At 41.9% G+C, this 17,161-nt stretch overlaps 1 protein-coding gene across 9 annotated transcripts in view; it reads right to left on the reverse strand.

The window, feature by feature from the left end:
* col11a1a (collagen, type XI, alpha 1a) overlaps positions 1 to 13,228 on the reverse strand; it is a 28,841-nt gene extending 15,613 nt beyond the window's left edge. The window contains exons 1-15 of one of the 9 annotated variants that reach the window (XM_037279335.1): positions 12,855 to 13,228; positions 10,015 to 10,179; positions 9,727 to 9,940; positions 8,316 to 8,478; positions 5,494 to 5,619; positions 4,292 to 4,387; positions 3,476 to 3,661; positions 3,175 to 3,270; positions 2,016 to 2,303; positions 1,501 to 1,566; positions 1,313 to 1,354; positions 1,143 to 1,205; positions 665 to 739; positions 465 to 548; positions 276 to 332 (exon numbers count right to left, since the gene is read on the reverse strand). In XM_037279335.1, coding sequence (XP_037135230.1) covers positions 276 to 332; positions 465 to 548; positions 665 to 739; positions 1,143 to 1,205; positions 1,313 to 1,354; positions 1,501 to 1,566; positions 2,016 to 2,303; positions 3,175 to 3,270; positions 3,476 to 3,661; positions 4,292 to 4,387; positions 5,494 to 5,619; positions 8,316 to 8,478; positions 9,727 to 9,940; positions 10,015 to 10,179; positions 12,855 to 12,969 — 1,836 coding nt within the window. In that variant the 5' untranslated portion in view covers positions 12,970 to 13,228. The remainder of the gene's footprint in view (positions 1 to 275; positions 333 to 464; positions 549 to 664; positions 740 to 1,142; positions 1,206 to 1,312; positions 1,355 to 1,500; positions 1,567 to 2,015; positions 2,304 to 3,174; positions 3,271 to 3,475; positions 3,662 to 4,291; positions 4,388 to 5,493; positions 5,620 to 8,315; positions 8,479 to 9,726; positions 9,941 to 10,014; positions 10,180 to 12,854) is intronic. The other 8 variants (XM_037279325.1, XM_037279324.1, XM_037279333.1 and 5 more) reach the window with 8 other exon arrangements.
* Between the last annotated feature and the right edge of the window lie 3,933 nt (positions 13,229 to 17,161).

Here is a 17,161-nt window from a genome sequence, read left to right on the forward strand (position 1 = left end):
CAGGTTGAGCCTCAAAACGCTGATGCAGCAATATTTCCATACTTCCATCTGGTACAATTAAATGGTGCCATCATCACAATAATGATCGCTTAATTTATGTATAATGAAAAAAATCAACTTTACTATCTGTTAGTAAAATAAAACATGTTGACAAAAGGACCTACATTCTTAACATGTTTCATTGATGATGCTTTTGTTGAATTGGAGGCTGAAAGGTACAGGAGTGATATAAAAAAAAAAAAAATCAAGGTAAATAGTCGAAAGAAGTTACTCACCACTGGCCCTGATCTTCCTGTCAAGCCCATCGGCCCTGGGGGTCCCCTCATAGCCAGCTGAAAGGTAAACATGACTGATATAATATTCTGTGTATAGTATTTACTCTATTTGGATTCATATTTTAACAATGTATGTATTTGTTCTACTAAAATGTAGCTTTTTAAATTTCCATGTCCTTGTCCACTTACTCTAGCCTGGGAAAGGATGGCTTGAGCTTGGGCTTCTTGGGCCGACACCACCGGACCCTTCTCACCATCGCCACCGAAGCGGAACTGTTACACACAAATATACACACACAAAGGCCATGAAAAGGTTCCTCGGTGCGTTACTAATTGTCCCTCGTTATTCGGTGGGACAAAAATAACTGATTAATATTGGTAGAACTTACTGGCAGCATCAGCATGGTACCGGGAGGTCCGGCCATGCCGTCAGCTCCGGGCAAACCGGCACGACCCGGAGGACCCTATGGTGGATCGCGTGGAAAGAATAAATTGATGTAAATAGATGGAAATAGTTTTTATTTTCGCATTAGAACAATTTGATTTGACAGGACAAAGACATTTTTCAGGTATTGTGCAAACATAGCAATTTTGACCTACGGGTCACCATAACCGATTAAGTGATTAGAATGCATACGCAATGAAATCCGGTGCTAGATGTAATTAACTTTAGCAGCTGCTCGGATCATAATTAAGTTAAAACAACAAGAAAATAAGAAATGCATTTGACACACTTATCAATGCAGGATAAAGCTATTGGAAAATAACATGGATGTAAATATAAGTTTAATTTAATGACCAAGAAGTGGAACGTAATGGTGTCAAAAGTCACAAATCTAAATTCAAATTTAAAAAATTGAAACTCACTCTGTCACCAGGATCCCCAGAAGTACCAGGGGGTCCTTGTAGGCCTAAGGGACCGGGAAGACCCTTTTCAAAAACAGAGAATAATGTGATAATCAATTCAGGTGACCATTGTGTTGTGGAAAACAACAACTGAGAAGGTATTTCTATTTTTTTGAATCATTTATACTCACAGCTGGGCCAGGAGGTCCTGGTGGTCCTTCAATCAGCATACCCTTGAGAAAACAAACATTGGCAGTAGAAAAACAGTGTGTTTAAACAAACATATTTACTCCAATTTGTCGTATTTTACACGACAGCAGGGGGAGTAAAATTCAGATCGACTCAAGATTAGAGTTCCTGAGCACGATGGGGGTCTTACAGGTTCAATCACAGCAGGCTCGCCCTTCTCTCCCTTTTGGCCAAAGGCTCCTCCGGCTCCAGCAACCTGTAGTAGTAAAGAAAATGGCGGCACATTTTACTCCATCCATCAAGACTGTATATATGTGGGAGCCAGAGGTCGGATTTGACACTGGAAGAAAATAATCAGGCAAATAAATGTTAGTTATCTGGAGCAAGAGTGAACCCCTGGACTTGAAGTGGAGCAATGGTGTCAATGGTGATCAACTAGTTATTACTAACATGCAAACCCCAATCCAAACAATCCTAATCATGTGATTGATGGTTAGGTGTGGAGAAATGATTTCAGAATGTATGAAGTGAAGCATTCCGTGAAAACAAACCCAAACAATGAGGTCAATCAAATCACCGGCAAACCATCGGCACGACCGGCGCAACATGCCAGTGATTCGTTACTCATGCCAACGAGAAAATATAATCAGCACGTGCACACATGCACACACCCCTCAGTCTCCAAATCGGGGCGCGAATACTTACGGCGCTCTCAGAAACGTCCGTTTCAGCAGCCACCCCGGGCCCCAATTCCTCATCATAGGCGGTAGACGGTTTCGAGGGGGCGGGGCCGTACTCATCATATGCCCCATAATCATACAACCTGTTGTCAACCTCTCCCAAGTCATACTCCTTTAGGTCATCGTATTCCTTCAAGTCATATGCTTCCACACCAGTGTCCACCTTTTCCGCCGTTTCTTGGACAACGGCGGGATCCGGAGCAACGGGAGGGGCTTGGGTGACATAATCACCGACAACATCCTCCTCTACAGCCTTGGGTTGTTAGAAAAGCGAAGAAAGGAAGCAATGGCCAGCAGAATGTTAGTTGAGCAAATTGAGTATTTTTTTTATTTTTAATCAAATATTTTGAAATATATGGTAACACCTTAAGTATTAAAAAAAAGGAAGATTTCATACTACACAATACAAAAGGTGTTATCATTATAAACACAATCAAACTAGTGTTAATATACACTATTTCTGCCTTTTTTTTTTGGGTTCCATATGACATATTCATCTTGAAACCCAAAAAAATTTTGCAAGCTCAGTCATTCACGATTGCAACCAACCGCTAAACCATGATCATTTCTTTCTAGATTCAATTTTGGTAGGTAAAAAAAAAGAATGTGATTATACAGGTTTGATTGTCACTAATTGATGTCTCTAAATGAAAATTTGGAAGAAGCCTGGGTAATCACATCCACATCATCAAAATATGCGGTAGGCAAAGCAAGCTGATAGCTGGCTGTGGGGAAGATTTGGTTTTTGTTGAGCGGACCAAAAAATAATACAAAACCAAGCTGCTTCGATGACGAGGGAATGGAGCATATCTCACAATCTTATATTCAAATTATTTCCAATTTTAGGTTTATTTTTTTTCCAGATGTTTTAGGGCGTAGATGTCCAACCAGACAGCGTATAAAGTCTCTTAGTTTGAATAAAGATTTTAAAACCAACTAACCAAAAATAAGTTAGTCTATTTAAATCTTTAGACTATTTTTAAGCAGGGTACAACCCAAAAGACGCACCAATTTCACTGAAATAGTTGTGTCTTCACATACCAGATACCTTCTCGGCCAAAATCCTCCTGGACAGAATTTCCCCTAAAACTATTTTATTTAATTAGAATGAATATAAAAGTTACCTCAATGGATCCATGCGTGGCAAAGGGGGACTGAGTCTGAGAATCATCTACAGTTCCGTAGTCAATGCCTGTATTGTAATCTTCTACATTGCTTAGCTGAGGCATGTTGAAAAAAGGAAAGAAGAATAAAGCAAGGGTTAACACAAAGATAGGTTTGACCCGGCCTGGGGGGGTTATTTGCTAAAGGGCCCCTTCCAAAGCTGACTACCGCTAGTGCTACGCGGAAGAGGTTAGGGAGCTTGCATCACAGATTTTCTCTTGGAAATCTTGATGGGTTTCTTTTCTCAACTTGATCCTTTACCCTAAAACCGCCTCGGGGTCGCGCCGGCGCTGTGGCTTGGTAGCCAGGCATCTGTCGCTTCTTCTTAGCGGCAAACTTTTTAGTCGGTGTTTTTTTGCCAGCAAAGAACTTTAAGGGCTTGGCCTTAGTTTTACTGAGGGACTTTCGGGTCCTCTTCTTTTTCATGGAGACACTACGTTTGGTTCTCTGGAAGAGGGGGGGCGGCGACAAAACAAACAGCAAGACAAACATTCAAGAGTGGGAATGATTTTAAGGCACAACTTGTGAGTGGTGTTCAAATTTTGTCATCCAGATCGTGACTTTTTGAACCACAACAATTGGGCGTGTAACAACAATCACAGACTGTGCCTTTCATGCAACACAGATTCCGTGTTGGGACATATATCGACGATTTTGGGACAGATGCAGATTTAAATATTTGCTTCCCGGCTTTTGGAGTAAATAAAATTCGCCGCAATTTTGAAACATTTCAGGTGATTGGAAAGACATGCTGGACGGGATTCAGTTTGGTTGAAGCCTCGTAAGACAAAGATGTTTGACGCATGACAATGTTTATATGCACGTTCACAAGTCAAGCTAATTGACAAAGAAAAAAAAAGATGCTATCATTATAATTCATATTAGTACCAATTTATTTATTCAAAGGATTCCCATAGTTAGATAACATAACCAAACAATCAATCAAAACCAGGCTTATTAAATTCAGTACTTGGAATATCAACGTGCATATAAACATAACATTAAGAAACGGACAACACAAAAGACAAACCAAAGAACGAAGAGAAACGACACGTTGCTTTTCCTTTTTTCATTTACCTGCGGCTCAGAATACTCATCATCGGTAGGAACGATGTCACTGGCTCCCTCAGCATAATCATAGAACTGAGAGTATTCTAAATCATCAGTAGTGAACTAAAGATGTTGACAGAGAGAGAGAAAGAAAGGGAGGGAATGAACGTGTTAACATTAGCCACAAGGATGCAGGGTGAGAAGACGTTGCATCCAATGCAACCATTAAAAGCATGTTAAATAGGTCGAACCAAATAATTGCATTATTTGTATGTTTTAAAAAAATATTAAAAATGGTCAGTACAGTTTTTTGTTTTTACATTCATAATCCCTGTATGTGTAACAGAAGGATGGAGTTAGAGGTTGCAAAATAAATAAATCAATAAATCAAGCGTTACTGAATAAGGGAGCGGCTTGAACGTGGCGAGCAGATGAGCGGAATACGGAAACAGGCTCCGATGTTTAAGACACGATGTTTAAAGAGGTCATAAAGTGGTGGAATACAAAAGGCAAACTTCAAAGTCCCTATATTCCAGCTGCATTTTTTTAGTACATAGTAATGCAAGTTTCTCATGGAAAGCACGTAATTACATGCTTCAGAGCATCTAAGGTCAATTAAATGAAAGATTTATTGCAGACAAGCATGCATCTCTTCACTGGATTTAAATCTTATAAGTAACATGTTTGGTTAATTATTTTTTTCTGTGCATCCTTATAAGCTTAATAAGAAGGAAGAAAGAATGATTAGAGTTAGGTAGATGGATTGAAACCAAATGACTCTTTCCAACACTAATAAAAAATAAAGCGGACCCTCTCGACACTTTACCTACAGAGTGCCGGTCAACTTCAGATACTGCACAGGTGTCCACAGGTGAGCCTATTCAAGCATGTGCATGTGGAAACACCTTGAACCAGGTATATGCAACAGCATGCTTTGACAGCTGACTGAGGCCACTTGCTATGACATCACACGGGAGTGGAATGCTGTGTAGGTGTGTACAGTTACAGTGTCTAGTTCGGCACTTAAAAGTAACCACAACGTTATTAATGTGCACACTGTACATAATTTTTAACATTTTTATATTACACTGATGTGTAAACTGATTTAATTAAAGTCTATGTGGAAATGGTGAAACCTGCTGAAAAGAAATCATTGGAGTATGAAAATAGACAAGGGTCTTAAACAGGTACTTTGCGGAACCCCGTCCCACTCTCCCTGATTGGCTGACCTCTTCCTGCGGCTGCTGGGCCTGCAGGGATTCGCCGTGGGGGGTGTCACAGTCCGGGCTGTAATGTTCACAGTAGTCGTACGCTGCTTTGGAGTCAGCAATGATCAGAAGTTGTTGGATGTCACCCTGTGGAAAGTAGAACAAATATGTTCGGATTAGCTCATGGAAGTGTTTACTTAGTAAGCGTCAGAGACAAGATGAAGCTTCGATCTTGGAAAACAATGTCATAGGTGATGTTGGGACTCCCACAACAATAATGTAAAATTATAGGTGACATCTCTCGGGACTTTACAGATTCTGGCAGTATAAACAAACAACATAATCAGCAGGTTACACCTTTTTACTCAATAACAACTGGCACAAATTATAATGATTCAAATACGCCAAATATCTATAATATTGAAAACTACAGTTAAGTATTTAAGATCACCGCCTACTACTGTGCCACTTCAAGCCATTGACCAGCAGAGGCATTTTTGCAAATCTTTAGTAAACGAGGCCAATAGTGTCAATGATGATTACCAGTCAAACATGAGAGGAGAAAAGCAGGCTGTAACTTGCTAGGAGAATGTGAGCATGTATCCCCCCGCATAAAAATGTCATCTATGGATCCTGAGCACGTAGCTTCATATAAACATCTATTTGCTAAGACTTGCAGTGCCCCTTGTAAATCTCTTTGTTTAACCATCCATCAACATCTTGCACCATTTCAGCTCTTAAGATTCCTTCTTGGGCGCCTCTATTTTTAAAAAAGGGATTTTATTTCTCTACATATACGGCTATTAAGGTAGGATTGGCCGTTTGAGAAATAACTAATGTGTGTGTTTGTGGAAACCAGACAGGAAAGGATAGATCAAGATTTGGCCAGATTCAAGCTGACATGTATTACCTCATGTGTCACCCTAAGACCAACAGTGAATGCTTGAACCCCGGCCTAGAGTCAGTTCTAATTAGTCCACATCTGTGAGCCACCCGTTTACACACAAATACACAGTGGCAACGTGGTGTTTAACCCTCAAACAAAATCATTACCATACAGAAATTGTAATGATTATCTCTTCTACATGGTGGGATAAATAAATTGACACCATCATTAAATCTGCTTGCTTCTTGGAAACCAATTTGCCGCATTGACCTTTCTTTCCAGGGAAAAATAACATTGCAGCCATATCATTTGGCAAAGACGAGCCAATTCACAAGATCAAGCAGGGGCAAGTTCAAAACTGCCAAGAGGGGGAACACCGAGAGGAACCCGGAGACAGACAGGCGGGCGGCGGTTGAGAGAGAGTAGCTGCGACGGCAAAATATGTTTTGTGCAGGGTTAGGGTTAAGGTTAGGGTTTGGGAGTCTTCGGGTCTGTCTTCTACTGCTGAGATAAAATCTTTGGGCAAGTTCCCCGTCTAAAATCAGCAAAAGTCAAATATAATCACGCAGCAAGTATTGGTCGAGCACTCATCAACATCTTGGTGTACCTTTGCCTCGGGCTACATTAAATGTCAGTCATGGGCAACCTTCCTTTTGTCTGACCCTGGCCGGCTATAATTAGACATCCCCCGTACAACAATTAGCCAAACCCCTTGAAGGTCAACACAGATATGCACACGCACACACACGTACATTAGGTAGCTCTGAAACTCACGAAATAGTGACGCGGTAAAATAGACGTCTACTTCTGGATCGGTACGTTCTAAGCAGGAAACGAAGGAACAGACAGGTATGTATATCTTCACACAGCTAAGTCATGTCACCTTTACATGAATAGGTGGTCTCATTTCTGTGGCGAGGTTGCAAGGTAGGAGGGGAGGTGGTAGCGGGAAGGACAGAATACACAGGGAGGGGAGGAGATGAGGAAGTGATGAGGAGGAGGGGGGGAATGAAAGACTTCCATTCATCTGAAGCAGATTCCTTTCCAAAGGTGGCCACCTCAAACCTGGGCCAGATAGGTATGAATAGACGTCTATGCAGAATACAGGTCATCATGGCGGTAAGAGTAAATATGGGCAATATTTGAATCTTATTTGATGTACAGTACAAATGTTGCCTACAGCAGATGTTGATTAAAATGTCTATCTATCCCTGTTGACACGATTTAGCATATTCTTAATATTTCAAGCGTAGAAAGGCATCAGTGTCTCTCAGACCCCAAGCTTCGTTACCAACAAAAATACTTTCAGCAAAACTGCTTTCACTGTTTATTTTCTCATTGTAAGCGTGTGTATGCTTAAGACTTCGGTATTTCCTTCCCCCTTTACATCCCAGCATGCAATAGGCCCTGTGGATTTGCCCCGAAAGCGGGGACAGAGAACAGACAGGAAACCTGTTCCAAAAACCACACAGCGAAGACCCTGTTGGCGTACTCACGGCTCCTATTTTCAGCACGTCCACTTTTGTCAGCCTCTGACTGCCCTCACTGTTTCATACAGATGTTGCTTTCAGGGCTCTCTCGTCAAGGTAATCAAAACTGACGGCTTATGGGAGTAAATCAGGATTTTAAGTAAATTGTGCCTGGGTCAACTTTTTATGCTCTTCGAGTCCCGATGGCAATGAGGAAGCATACTGACGACACAAACAAAATGGCGTCCGAATAATGGTTGCTCATAAACAAACCAGCCCTCTCTCAAAAGTAAACATAGCCTCTCGGTGACCTTTCCTTTCCACCAGAGAGAACCAAAAGTGTCATTATTTGATCATTCTTCACACCTCTATCCTCACATAACCCCGTTTTACAGATTCACAATAGAGCCCAAACAAAAACCTTTTAAGAATTCTGCCAACTGTTTCTAATTCCAAGACGCCCAAACACAAACCACTCAGAATATTACCTGGAAAAACTCCTGGTCAAGGATTCTGGTACCAAAGACAGTAATCCCATCGGTGCTGATGGAGGTCTGGTCACTTCTGAGGAGAGGTTTGATGATCTTCTTCTTGCAGTCCACAATGATGGTGACTGTCTTTTTCTCCACACTAATAGCAACACGGTGCCACCTGTTTAACAGCAAAAAAATGGAAGATGGGAAAAATTATTTACCCGATTATTTTGGTACATCTCGATATAAAACGGGCTAACTGGGGTCACACGTGAGTATGACACCTCCTTCCACTTTGGAGCATTTACCAGTGTGCTTAAGAGCTATTACATACCAGGCAGCAGTGGACCACATTCTTGCCCCCACACTTTGGCCTTGTTTAACACAGGATTACACTCATTAAACTCCAAACTTAATCCTCCTTCTGGGTTACTCGGCATGACAGACACGGTGAACATTGTGGAAAGTGTGTGTCGGAATCCAGGAAGACTTGCCTCACCAGAGCAGGAGGCATACAGTCAAAACATTGTTCTGGGGTGGAAGATGAGACTTGGCACCAATGAAAGCTCAATCCAGGCATTAATCACACATCTATATCGGATCACGTATGAGTTGATTTCCTCTCGTAAATCTCGTAATGTTGGTTGCGTTTGAACGAGACTCGTACAGCATTCCGATAACACAGTTTAGAGGAAAATAAACGTGCTACAGCCCGGAAGGATTACCCGTCACATTATATGCTAGCAAAGTATCAGCTAACTTCAAATGGTTTGTATCGAGGAAGTCGAGTTTCAATAATTCTACCGAGCAGTTTTTCAAATGAATGGTGGTTTATTTCCGCAAACGCCAATACAATCTCCTCTAAATGTATTAATTTCTCAGCAGCCTTTTTGTTTATTTATTCCCTTTTATCCCTGCACAAGGGTTCATGTCAGCTAAGGCAAAGCTCTTTGTGAGAACTCGAGGATTTCTGAACCCGGGAGCATGTAATCAGTTTTATGCTAAAAGGTTATAAGCACCGTTCCTGGTTGGGTGAGGTAATCCAAGAGGTTACCAAAAAAAAAAAAGGTGGGGGGGTAGCACTGCTTTCTGCAGCACTCTCGCTAAAATAACAGAGGCAGTGAGTTCATGGATGAGGTCAGGTTGCCCATTGCAGTCCCTGCTGTGCCCCTGTAATCCAGAGTCCCTCGCCTGTCTCTGTGCCCAAAGACCCCCGAGGAGAAGGATAAGCCAGCCATGGGCACCTATGGTGCATCAATGGAAAAACCGCCATTGGTTTCTTGCTTTTGTCCAACCACTGGAGATCAAGCGTGAGACCATGACAACGTAAAAATATTTTTTTCTTACATGCCATGTCACTTCCCTGCAGATTTCTACACTCATGCATGACGGGGTTTTTTTTTTACTCAATGTGTTTTTGACGTACTTTCCATCAGCAAGGTTGAGTGTACGGAATAGAGGGTAGTCCTGCGGGGCTGGCTTTCCATTCTGATCCTCATACAGGAAGACAGGTGAGCGTCCCACTTCGATCCCCAGCTGCTGGACCCCCTGCCCGTTGTAAATAGACAGCAGGAAGGACTGGAGGCCAGACTTGGGGCGTACTGTAGTCACGATGGAGAAGTCCTCAGGGAAAACACCTTCTGTGAAGACAGAGACGTTATTGGAGTTGTCCTTTTACTCAAATATAATAAGACAGCCATATTTTTAGTCTTACCAGGGAATAGCTGCGTGGTAGGGGCACTGATCTGGATCTGCTTGCCAACTCTGTAAGCAGCGTCCGGCTTTGATGCTCTTCGGTTTGTGCAAAATCCTGATGTTTTTGTCACTCCTTCTGGGTAATTGTGAAATTCTAATACTTTTAGCACATCCACTTCCTGTGCTGTTAAAAGACACAAAAGAAACAACTGTTAGGTCGCAGGACTGCTTGTGTAAATACATCCAAAACTCCCCAAAACATCTCCGTTTTTTTTCCGAAAACCCTTCAGGCCAAGTAAACAATATGCCAACTGAGCTCCATTCTTGCACCAGTGTAGGTTTACCTGGATAAGAGTCTCCTCGAGTTTTCCATTCTCTTCCATTTGATGGCCTGCACATAAAGGAGCCTGTGTGGCACAGTCGTACCCGCTGAGACCCCCGTGAAAGCGCTATGACCTTGCTTCTTGTTCAAAACCAACCCCTCTCCGTAAATATAAAACAACTTTGTCCAAATGAGTGTTATTCTATAACCCAATTAAAAAGTCAACAGGAAAAAAAAACATGATAAATAGAAGCCACGCCCCCTATAAAAAGAATACTACTGTACAGGGAGAGGGAAGCCACGCCCCCTTTTTGGTTGGCATGTGCAGGTTTAATCCCTGTAACGGTCTCTTGAACTGCTGAATACAAGGGGATCTTTGCTATTCTCCTCTGAAAAGCACGTGGTGTGGGCACAAGTCCCTGTTTCAACATGAATCTAATCCCGGTCGACAATAAGACGGGTGCCACAAGCACGCCTTAAATGCAAGATCATAATGCATATTATCCTTAGTTGAGATTCTGCAGATCACATGACTCCGACACCTCAAATGGCTACTTCTATTTCCACAAATTGTAACTCATTCTCTACCATCGACGGCTATAGTCGTCAATTTTTAACTGGCAGCAAATGAGTTAACTGTTATACAACCAGTGTGTGATCCCTGCTTGCCACTCTGCTATAGAAAACAAATGTAAAACATACCAAGGCACAAGGAAAGATCTCATCATTGAAGACTCTAACCGAGGATGGAGCTTACTTTGGAGAGTGAACTGAGGAAATTATTGTGAGCTCCTGCTGAGTTCCTTTCCGTGGAAACGCCGCTTGATCCAGATGTGGCATTTTGGCGGAGCTGCAACGCTCACACTTGAGCGGTCCGAAAATGTTAATAATCGCAATTGAATGTGCTGAATTGAGGTGACACTGAAGGGCGGTTAGCATAGCGACCAACATTTACAGATTGGTGGAGAGAGAAACAAATGATGAGACATCCTTATGCAAATCTTGAGAAGGGGAGGAGTGATATGACACATGACTGTTGGACACATTTGATATTTTGCCAATTACAGGTGTAATCACTTGCTATCAACATTCTCATCGCAGGTGAAACATGAAGCAGATCAAACCTGCAATGAACCTGTCATTCCAAGCTTGTACATCTTCACACAAATATGCTAGTAAATGAAAGGAGGACCTTTTCACCTGCAGCTCCCTGAGACTCCAATAATATGTCTCTCACCTGCGCTCCCGCTTCCCTTTCCTAACCAACATTGGGACCTTTCAAACGAGAATGTTTTGTAATACTAAAAAAAGTCTACATTTCTTTTAAGTTTTGCTTCATTGAAACACTAAAGTGGAATCGTCTATATTATTATAAATATTTGTCAGCATCATTATAAGGCGTCTGAAAATTCCGATAATTTCCAATCATTTCCAAACAAGGTAAAACAAGAAGCTGATTAGCCGTTGTTTCCCGCTTGAGCACATTATGTGCAGAAGACGTTGAAAATGCTAGCTTTGTCTTGTGGAATGCACATCTGAACCTGCGCCCCGGGGGCTGAGAAAACATGTCAGTACACCGCTAGATGGAGAGGGCACCCTGCAGAAACAGCTTCGACTGTCACGAAGACCTCCGAAAAGAACATATTTGACCGTTAAAATCAAGAAGGAGATATTCATCAGTTTAAACTGTCAAATTTGCTTCTTTCCACACCTATGGAGTCATTACGAAGCCCAAACTAAATTGCCAATGTTGATAAATTATCCGTGGAGAGTCAGCAATAATTCAGAACCTTGCAAGGCTGTCAACTCAACCTGCATCCATGCCTGCTCTTTGAAAGCTTCTAAATCATAGGGAAGTGCAACAAGGACCATCATCAAATAACTGCTCACCACTTAGAGGGGGAAGAAGCATTCCCACACAAGACACACATCGGCCAGTAGACCGAGCGAAGAAAAAAAAACATCTAAGTGCAAAGTTGAGAGGAAGAAGAGTTGGGCACCAGGTGGGGAGGGGGTGAGGAGGAGGGGGGGGGGGGGGGGGGGGTGAAGGGCCAAAGCTCTTTGGCCTTCAGTGTGGACCAGGCCAGTGTGGTGATAGGGTGAACCTGCCTGGTCAATCTTGCTCCCTGCGGACATTTTGGAGCTTTATACCCTCACCACTCGTAATCCTGATGAAATGCGCGCAACCAACCCATTATAAATACACACTTCACGAATTGCTCAGATAAGTTTGAAGTCACATTTGAGCATTGTACATCCAAATGCTTGAGGATGATTCATAATTCGTGCTCCAGCATTGGCCGAGCGCTTTTCCATCCCTGCGTAAAGTTGCTTATTCCCAAAAAAAAAAAAACATGCGCACAATTCAGCATTACGCACCTCTCTTCAACGTTGGTGCGCAACTTGCATGCCTCAGGTGCGATTCCTCTAAAGTGCGCAAGAATCTGATACAGCCCAATCTCCATCATCACTTTGCAGGCGGTCGGGTAATATTTCCTTTTTTTTTTTTTTTTTCTGAAAGGTGCCAGTATTCTTACCTGCCGAGACACCGGTAGTCTGTAGAACCAGGGTTAACGTAACAAATGCAGCTACAGAAGAATCCATAAGCCACCGTTTCGTTTTCCACCTTGTGGACCACCTCTGCATCTCCATAGTCGTCAAGTGAACTTTGGGGCCGACTTCAAGGTGATTTCTAAGTGACGACCCTTCCACAATCCCAAATGATGATGGAAACTGTGCTACAAAGAAGCCATATGGGATGAGTTCTATGCCTCTTCTCTGCAGCCACCACGGGGCCCCCGATCCTCCTTGCCAGTGCCCAGCTTCCCAGTGAGGGTAGTCGGGCTTTAACCAAAACGCACCGACTGCACTCGCTACACTTGGTGAGTACACGGGCAGGAGGGCTGGGCAAAATCCACAAACCAGAGCTACGTTTACACAGAGGGGGAATGACAAGAGAACCAGCCCCCGATTAGCAAATCACGGGGCTGGAAATTCTCCTATGGGTCCACCCATCTGCTTCACAACGCGCCTCGGAAAGAGGAAAGACAAACATGGACAAAGTTGTCAAGGAGCTATAAAGGAGAGCATCAAGATGCAACTCTAAAATATTCATATACTCACATATTTCTATTCACTCTTAGTTTCTCATTAAAATAGCATCAGATGAGTTATCCTTTTTTGCTATAAAAGCAAATTGATTTCCCTGGGATGAAATGTCTGCTTTTATTTCACTATTCAGAAAATCACATCATACACAAGTCAAATCTGGTGTTGCACTATGCATTCATATTATTATTTTTTTTCATTCTAAAAAGGTTTCACAGGCATGCTCAAGGCAGTCACCGGTCACTGTCACTGTTTACATACTGCCCATGGAGGAGTATAAAGAGCCCTTTCTCTGTTCTCACTTCAGTCCACAGTCTAGTCGTGGCAATGGAAGGTTTGCAAGTATTATTTTTATAATTTGAAGGCATCAACACACTATACATTGCAACAAGTTGGAAATGAGCTCATCTTGCTCGGTTGTTGTTGTTTTTTTGACTCCAGTCATCCACAGAAGATTCCTTAAATGTCAGATACAACAAATATGTCAAGTTAATGAGATTTCTGCAAGTTCACAGAAGCATTGTGATTTGTGAGATCATTGATGGACAGTTTGATTGCTACACATTTTTCCTCCATTTCAGTCATGCACTAGTTCTTCAACTACTGTTCTCCTCAATTTTAGCTGCCAAAATGCTGCAGCTCCTGCTAATATCATGTAACTTTGACCCATAGTCATTAGTCAGCAAATCTTCCGATGCTATCATTCTGAGGGTTGGACAAATCTGCAGGTAGCATTCCTCACATTCTGCCACATCCCTGGATTGCTGACCTGCCCTCACCCGTCGTTCGATTCCTGCACACTTTGGTCTAATTATGTACCGAACTCCAAAGTCTTGCGGTGACGCCAGCATGGCATGGCAATTAATGATTTATCACATTAACATTATTCTGTTTTTAGCTTTGAACTCCTCTTTCCTCTTTTGCAGAACAAGACTAAGCTTTTATTCCCTCCGGTGTTTCTGAGTCACTCACTCAGTCTGGCAAAGAACACAAGCACGAACTTGCATTAAGGGGATGCGTAATAAAGCTTTTAACTCGGTTCGAATCTGACAATAAATGTAATTATAATGAAATGATAATTGTCAGTATGGAACATTTGTAGGCCAGATGTGACTCGGATACCCGCAGCTGTTTTTCAGTACAATTGCTTTTAAATCTTATGGCATGAATCAAGATGGATTACATCCACACGAGCATGTAATACTGAAGTTCCGTTTCAGCATGTCTGAGTGTTTTAGAAATAGACATTGTCTGCGGGAATGGTCTGCCAACCAAAAGAACTTTAAAATGCTTTATTTCCAAAATAATATTAAATGAGTTTGATTTTAAAGTTACCCGTTCACCTGTTTTTCTCCAACTCAGGGTCGGCCATTTTGCCACTCGCTGTCAACTTAAAGTGACATCGCAATCTCAGCTCACAACCAATCACAGTCCAGCTTCAGAAAACTGGTGAGCTGTGATTGGTTGTGATGTCAAACCTGGAAACTGTGATGTCATTTTCCATCGACTGCAAGTGACAAAATGGCCGCCCTCGGAGATGGATTAAAACAGGTGGATTATTCCTGTTTAATTCATATTCCGCAATTAATCAAAACACTGTTTTTAGAAAAATGAAGGTTAACTTCCTCTTTAATTATATTGAATATCCCTTCATCTTATATACATCCACAGAAAAGTAGACAAATGCTCATAATATCTCATCTTTAACGATAAAAATCCCAACTTTCTTTTTTTTTTCAAGCAATCTTCAAACAATTAGCGCGACTTGAACGCTTCCACTAGCGCTTGAGGATCACAGCTGTTCACTGAGCGAGGAAAGTGGAGACTTGAGACCCTGGTAAGTACTTATTGGCATTCCACACCAATCTGACACATCAACTTTGTCAAACACACACTCACATGCACAGGGTCAAGAAGACAGGCAGGGTGGGACGGGATGCGGCTGCCTCCTCGGAATGCATTTCTTTAGGAAGCGTTAAACATGGCTCCACTTGCATTTTAACTCATACGGCATATATACAGCTTAAATTATTTATTGATAAAATACTGATGTCTTGAGGTGATAAAACCTGAAAATGAATGGTCCACTCAAAGCAAACTAGGACAACAATTTCTCTGTCACATATTTGCAGATGATATGATGTATTCAGGACCTGAGAGTTTCCATGAAAGCTGCTGGAAATACCCAACGCATTCATCGCTCCAAATGGTGAAAGAGTCCATTTAAAAAGTTGAGTTCACTGTCTAGGGGGTAGTCGCCAAAAGCGTCTGAAACAAACTGTTGAAGGAGTAGGAAGAGATTCTCCCAAACTATGAAGGATTACACATTTGATTCTACATTCAATATTTGTGTTTCTAAATATAACGAATTGTGAACCAGAATTGTTCAGACATGCACTGGAAAATGAAGGAAGCGCAAAACAACATATGTTAAATTGCCGTTATGTAAACAGTCAATTGTCTATTTTTATGTCTTGGAATTACATTTTTAAATCAGGGTGTGTGTGTTAGTGTGTGTGCATGTGTGAGGGAGAGTTTGCTTTTTCAACGTTTGGCAATACAGAGCCTTACTTGTTACTTTAAAGTCCTCCAGTTGGCACACGTAAGACATCCACGTGTCACATGTAATAGCGCAGAACTAAACGGTTTGGAAGAGATTCATAAGATGGTTCTCCCTTGTCAAATGCATTTGACCGCCATTTGTGCAATATATATTTTTTTGTAAAATATGCTTGGACTATATTTTGACGCATGTAGAGGGAAAGTTTAAAGGTTAACAGAGTTCAGTCAGATATTGGTCAACTGCAGATTTTGTAAAAAAAAAAAAAAAATGATTATGGATAATTGTTGCTAAAAGCTGCAGAGCAGATTGTGACAGTCTCTCGCATGGGGCCCCCAGAATTTGGTGCTGCGACCCTGCTTGGTCAATGACTTGGAACTGTTCGCTTCAAGGAACCCAGAACCCTTTTTTTGTAAATCAGGCCACTGAGAACCGTCCATTGGACTCATTTTGTTCTCTCTCCCAGATAGCCACTCCCCTGCATCTTTCCCGTCCCTCCAATGCGTCACATTGGATAGAAGAAGGAGGATCAAGTGTCCACGGTTCCTCCCATCACCTGTGAAATTTCTGAGTCAGTTCACGGTGAAAGGGGGCATTGTGTCCCCCTGATGAGGAATGCCCTTGCGTCGCTCCTCAAAGAAATGGCTTCATTTGGCCAGGAATTTGGAGGCATCTTGAGAAGTGTTGGAGTTTTTCTGAGGGCTGGTGATAGAAAGAAGAAGACTTCAGGCAGCACAGATTGGCCTGCTATTCTCAATAAGTGATACTAAATCAATTGTTACCCAAAAGATGACTGTAGGCTATGTACTCCGGAATAGCAATAATAAATCAAATTGCTGTGCAATGAACTGACTAATTTAAATTCATCAATTTGGCTGCCATTGGGGGATTTTCAACCCTTATGTATATGAACCAAATTAACTGGGTGAGATTGTTTATATTTTATTTCGCATGCAATAACTTCAATAGTCTCAATGGAGCTTCAGGCTCTGTTCCTAGTATATGTGCTGAGGTTGACACCTGGTGGTTACAAATATTAAATTGCATAAAATGGCAATCTCAAGGACCAGCAGCATGAATAAAAAGGCAGGAGATTGGTGCATTACTTTGTGCTTCTATTGTTTTCATCGTTTACTCTATTTTATTCTTTATTCCTGGACCCCATGATAAATGCTA

Source organism: Syngnathus acus, chromosome 20 (assembly GCF_901709675.1).
Source record: "Syngnathus acus chromosome 20, fSynAcu1.2, whole genome shotgun sequence".
In the NCBI taxonomy this organism is placed as follows: Eukaryota; Metazoa; Chordata; class Actinopteri; order Syngnathiformes; family Syngnathidae; genus Syngnathus; species Syngnathus acus.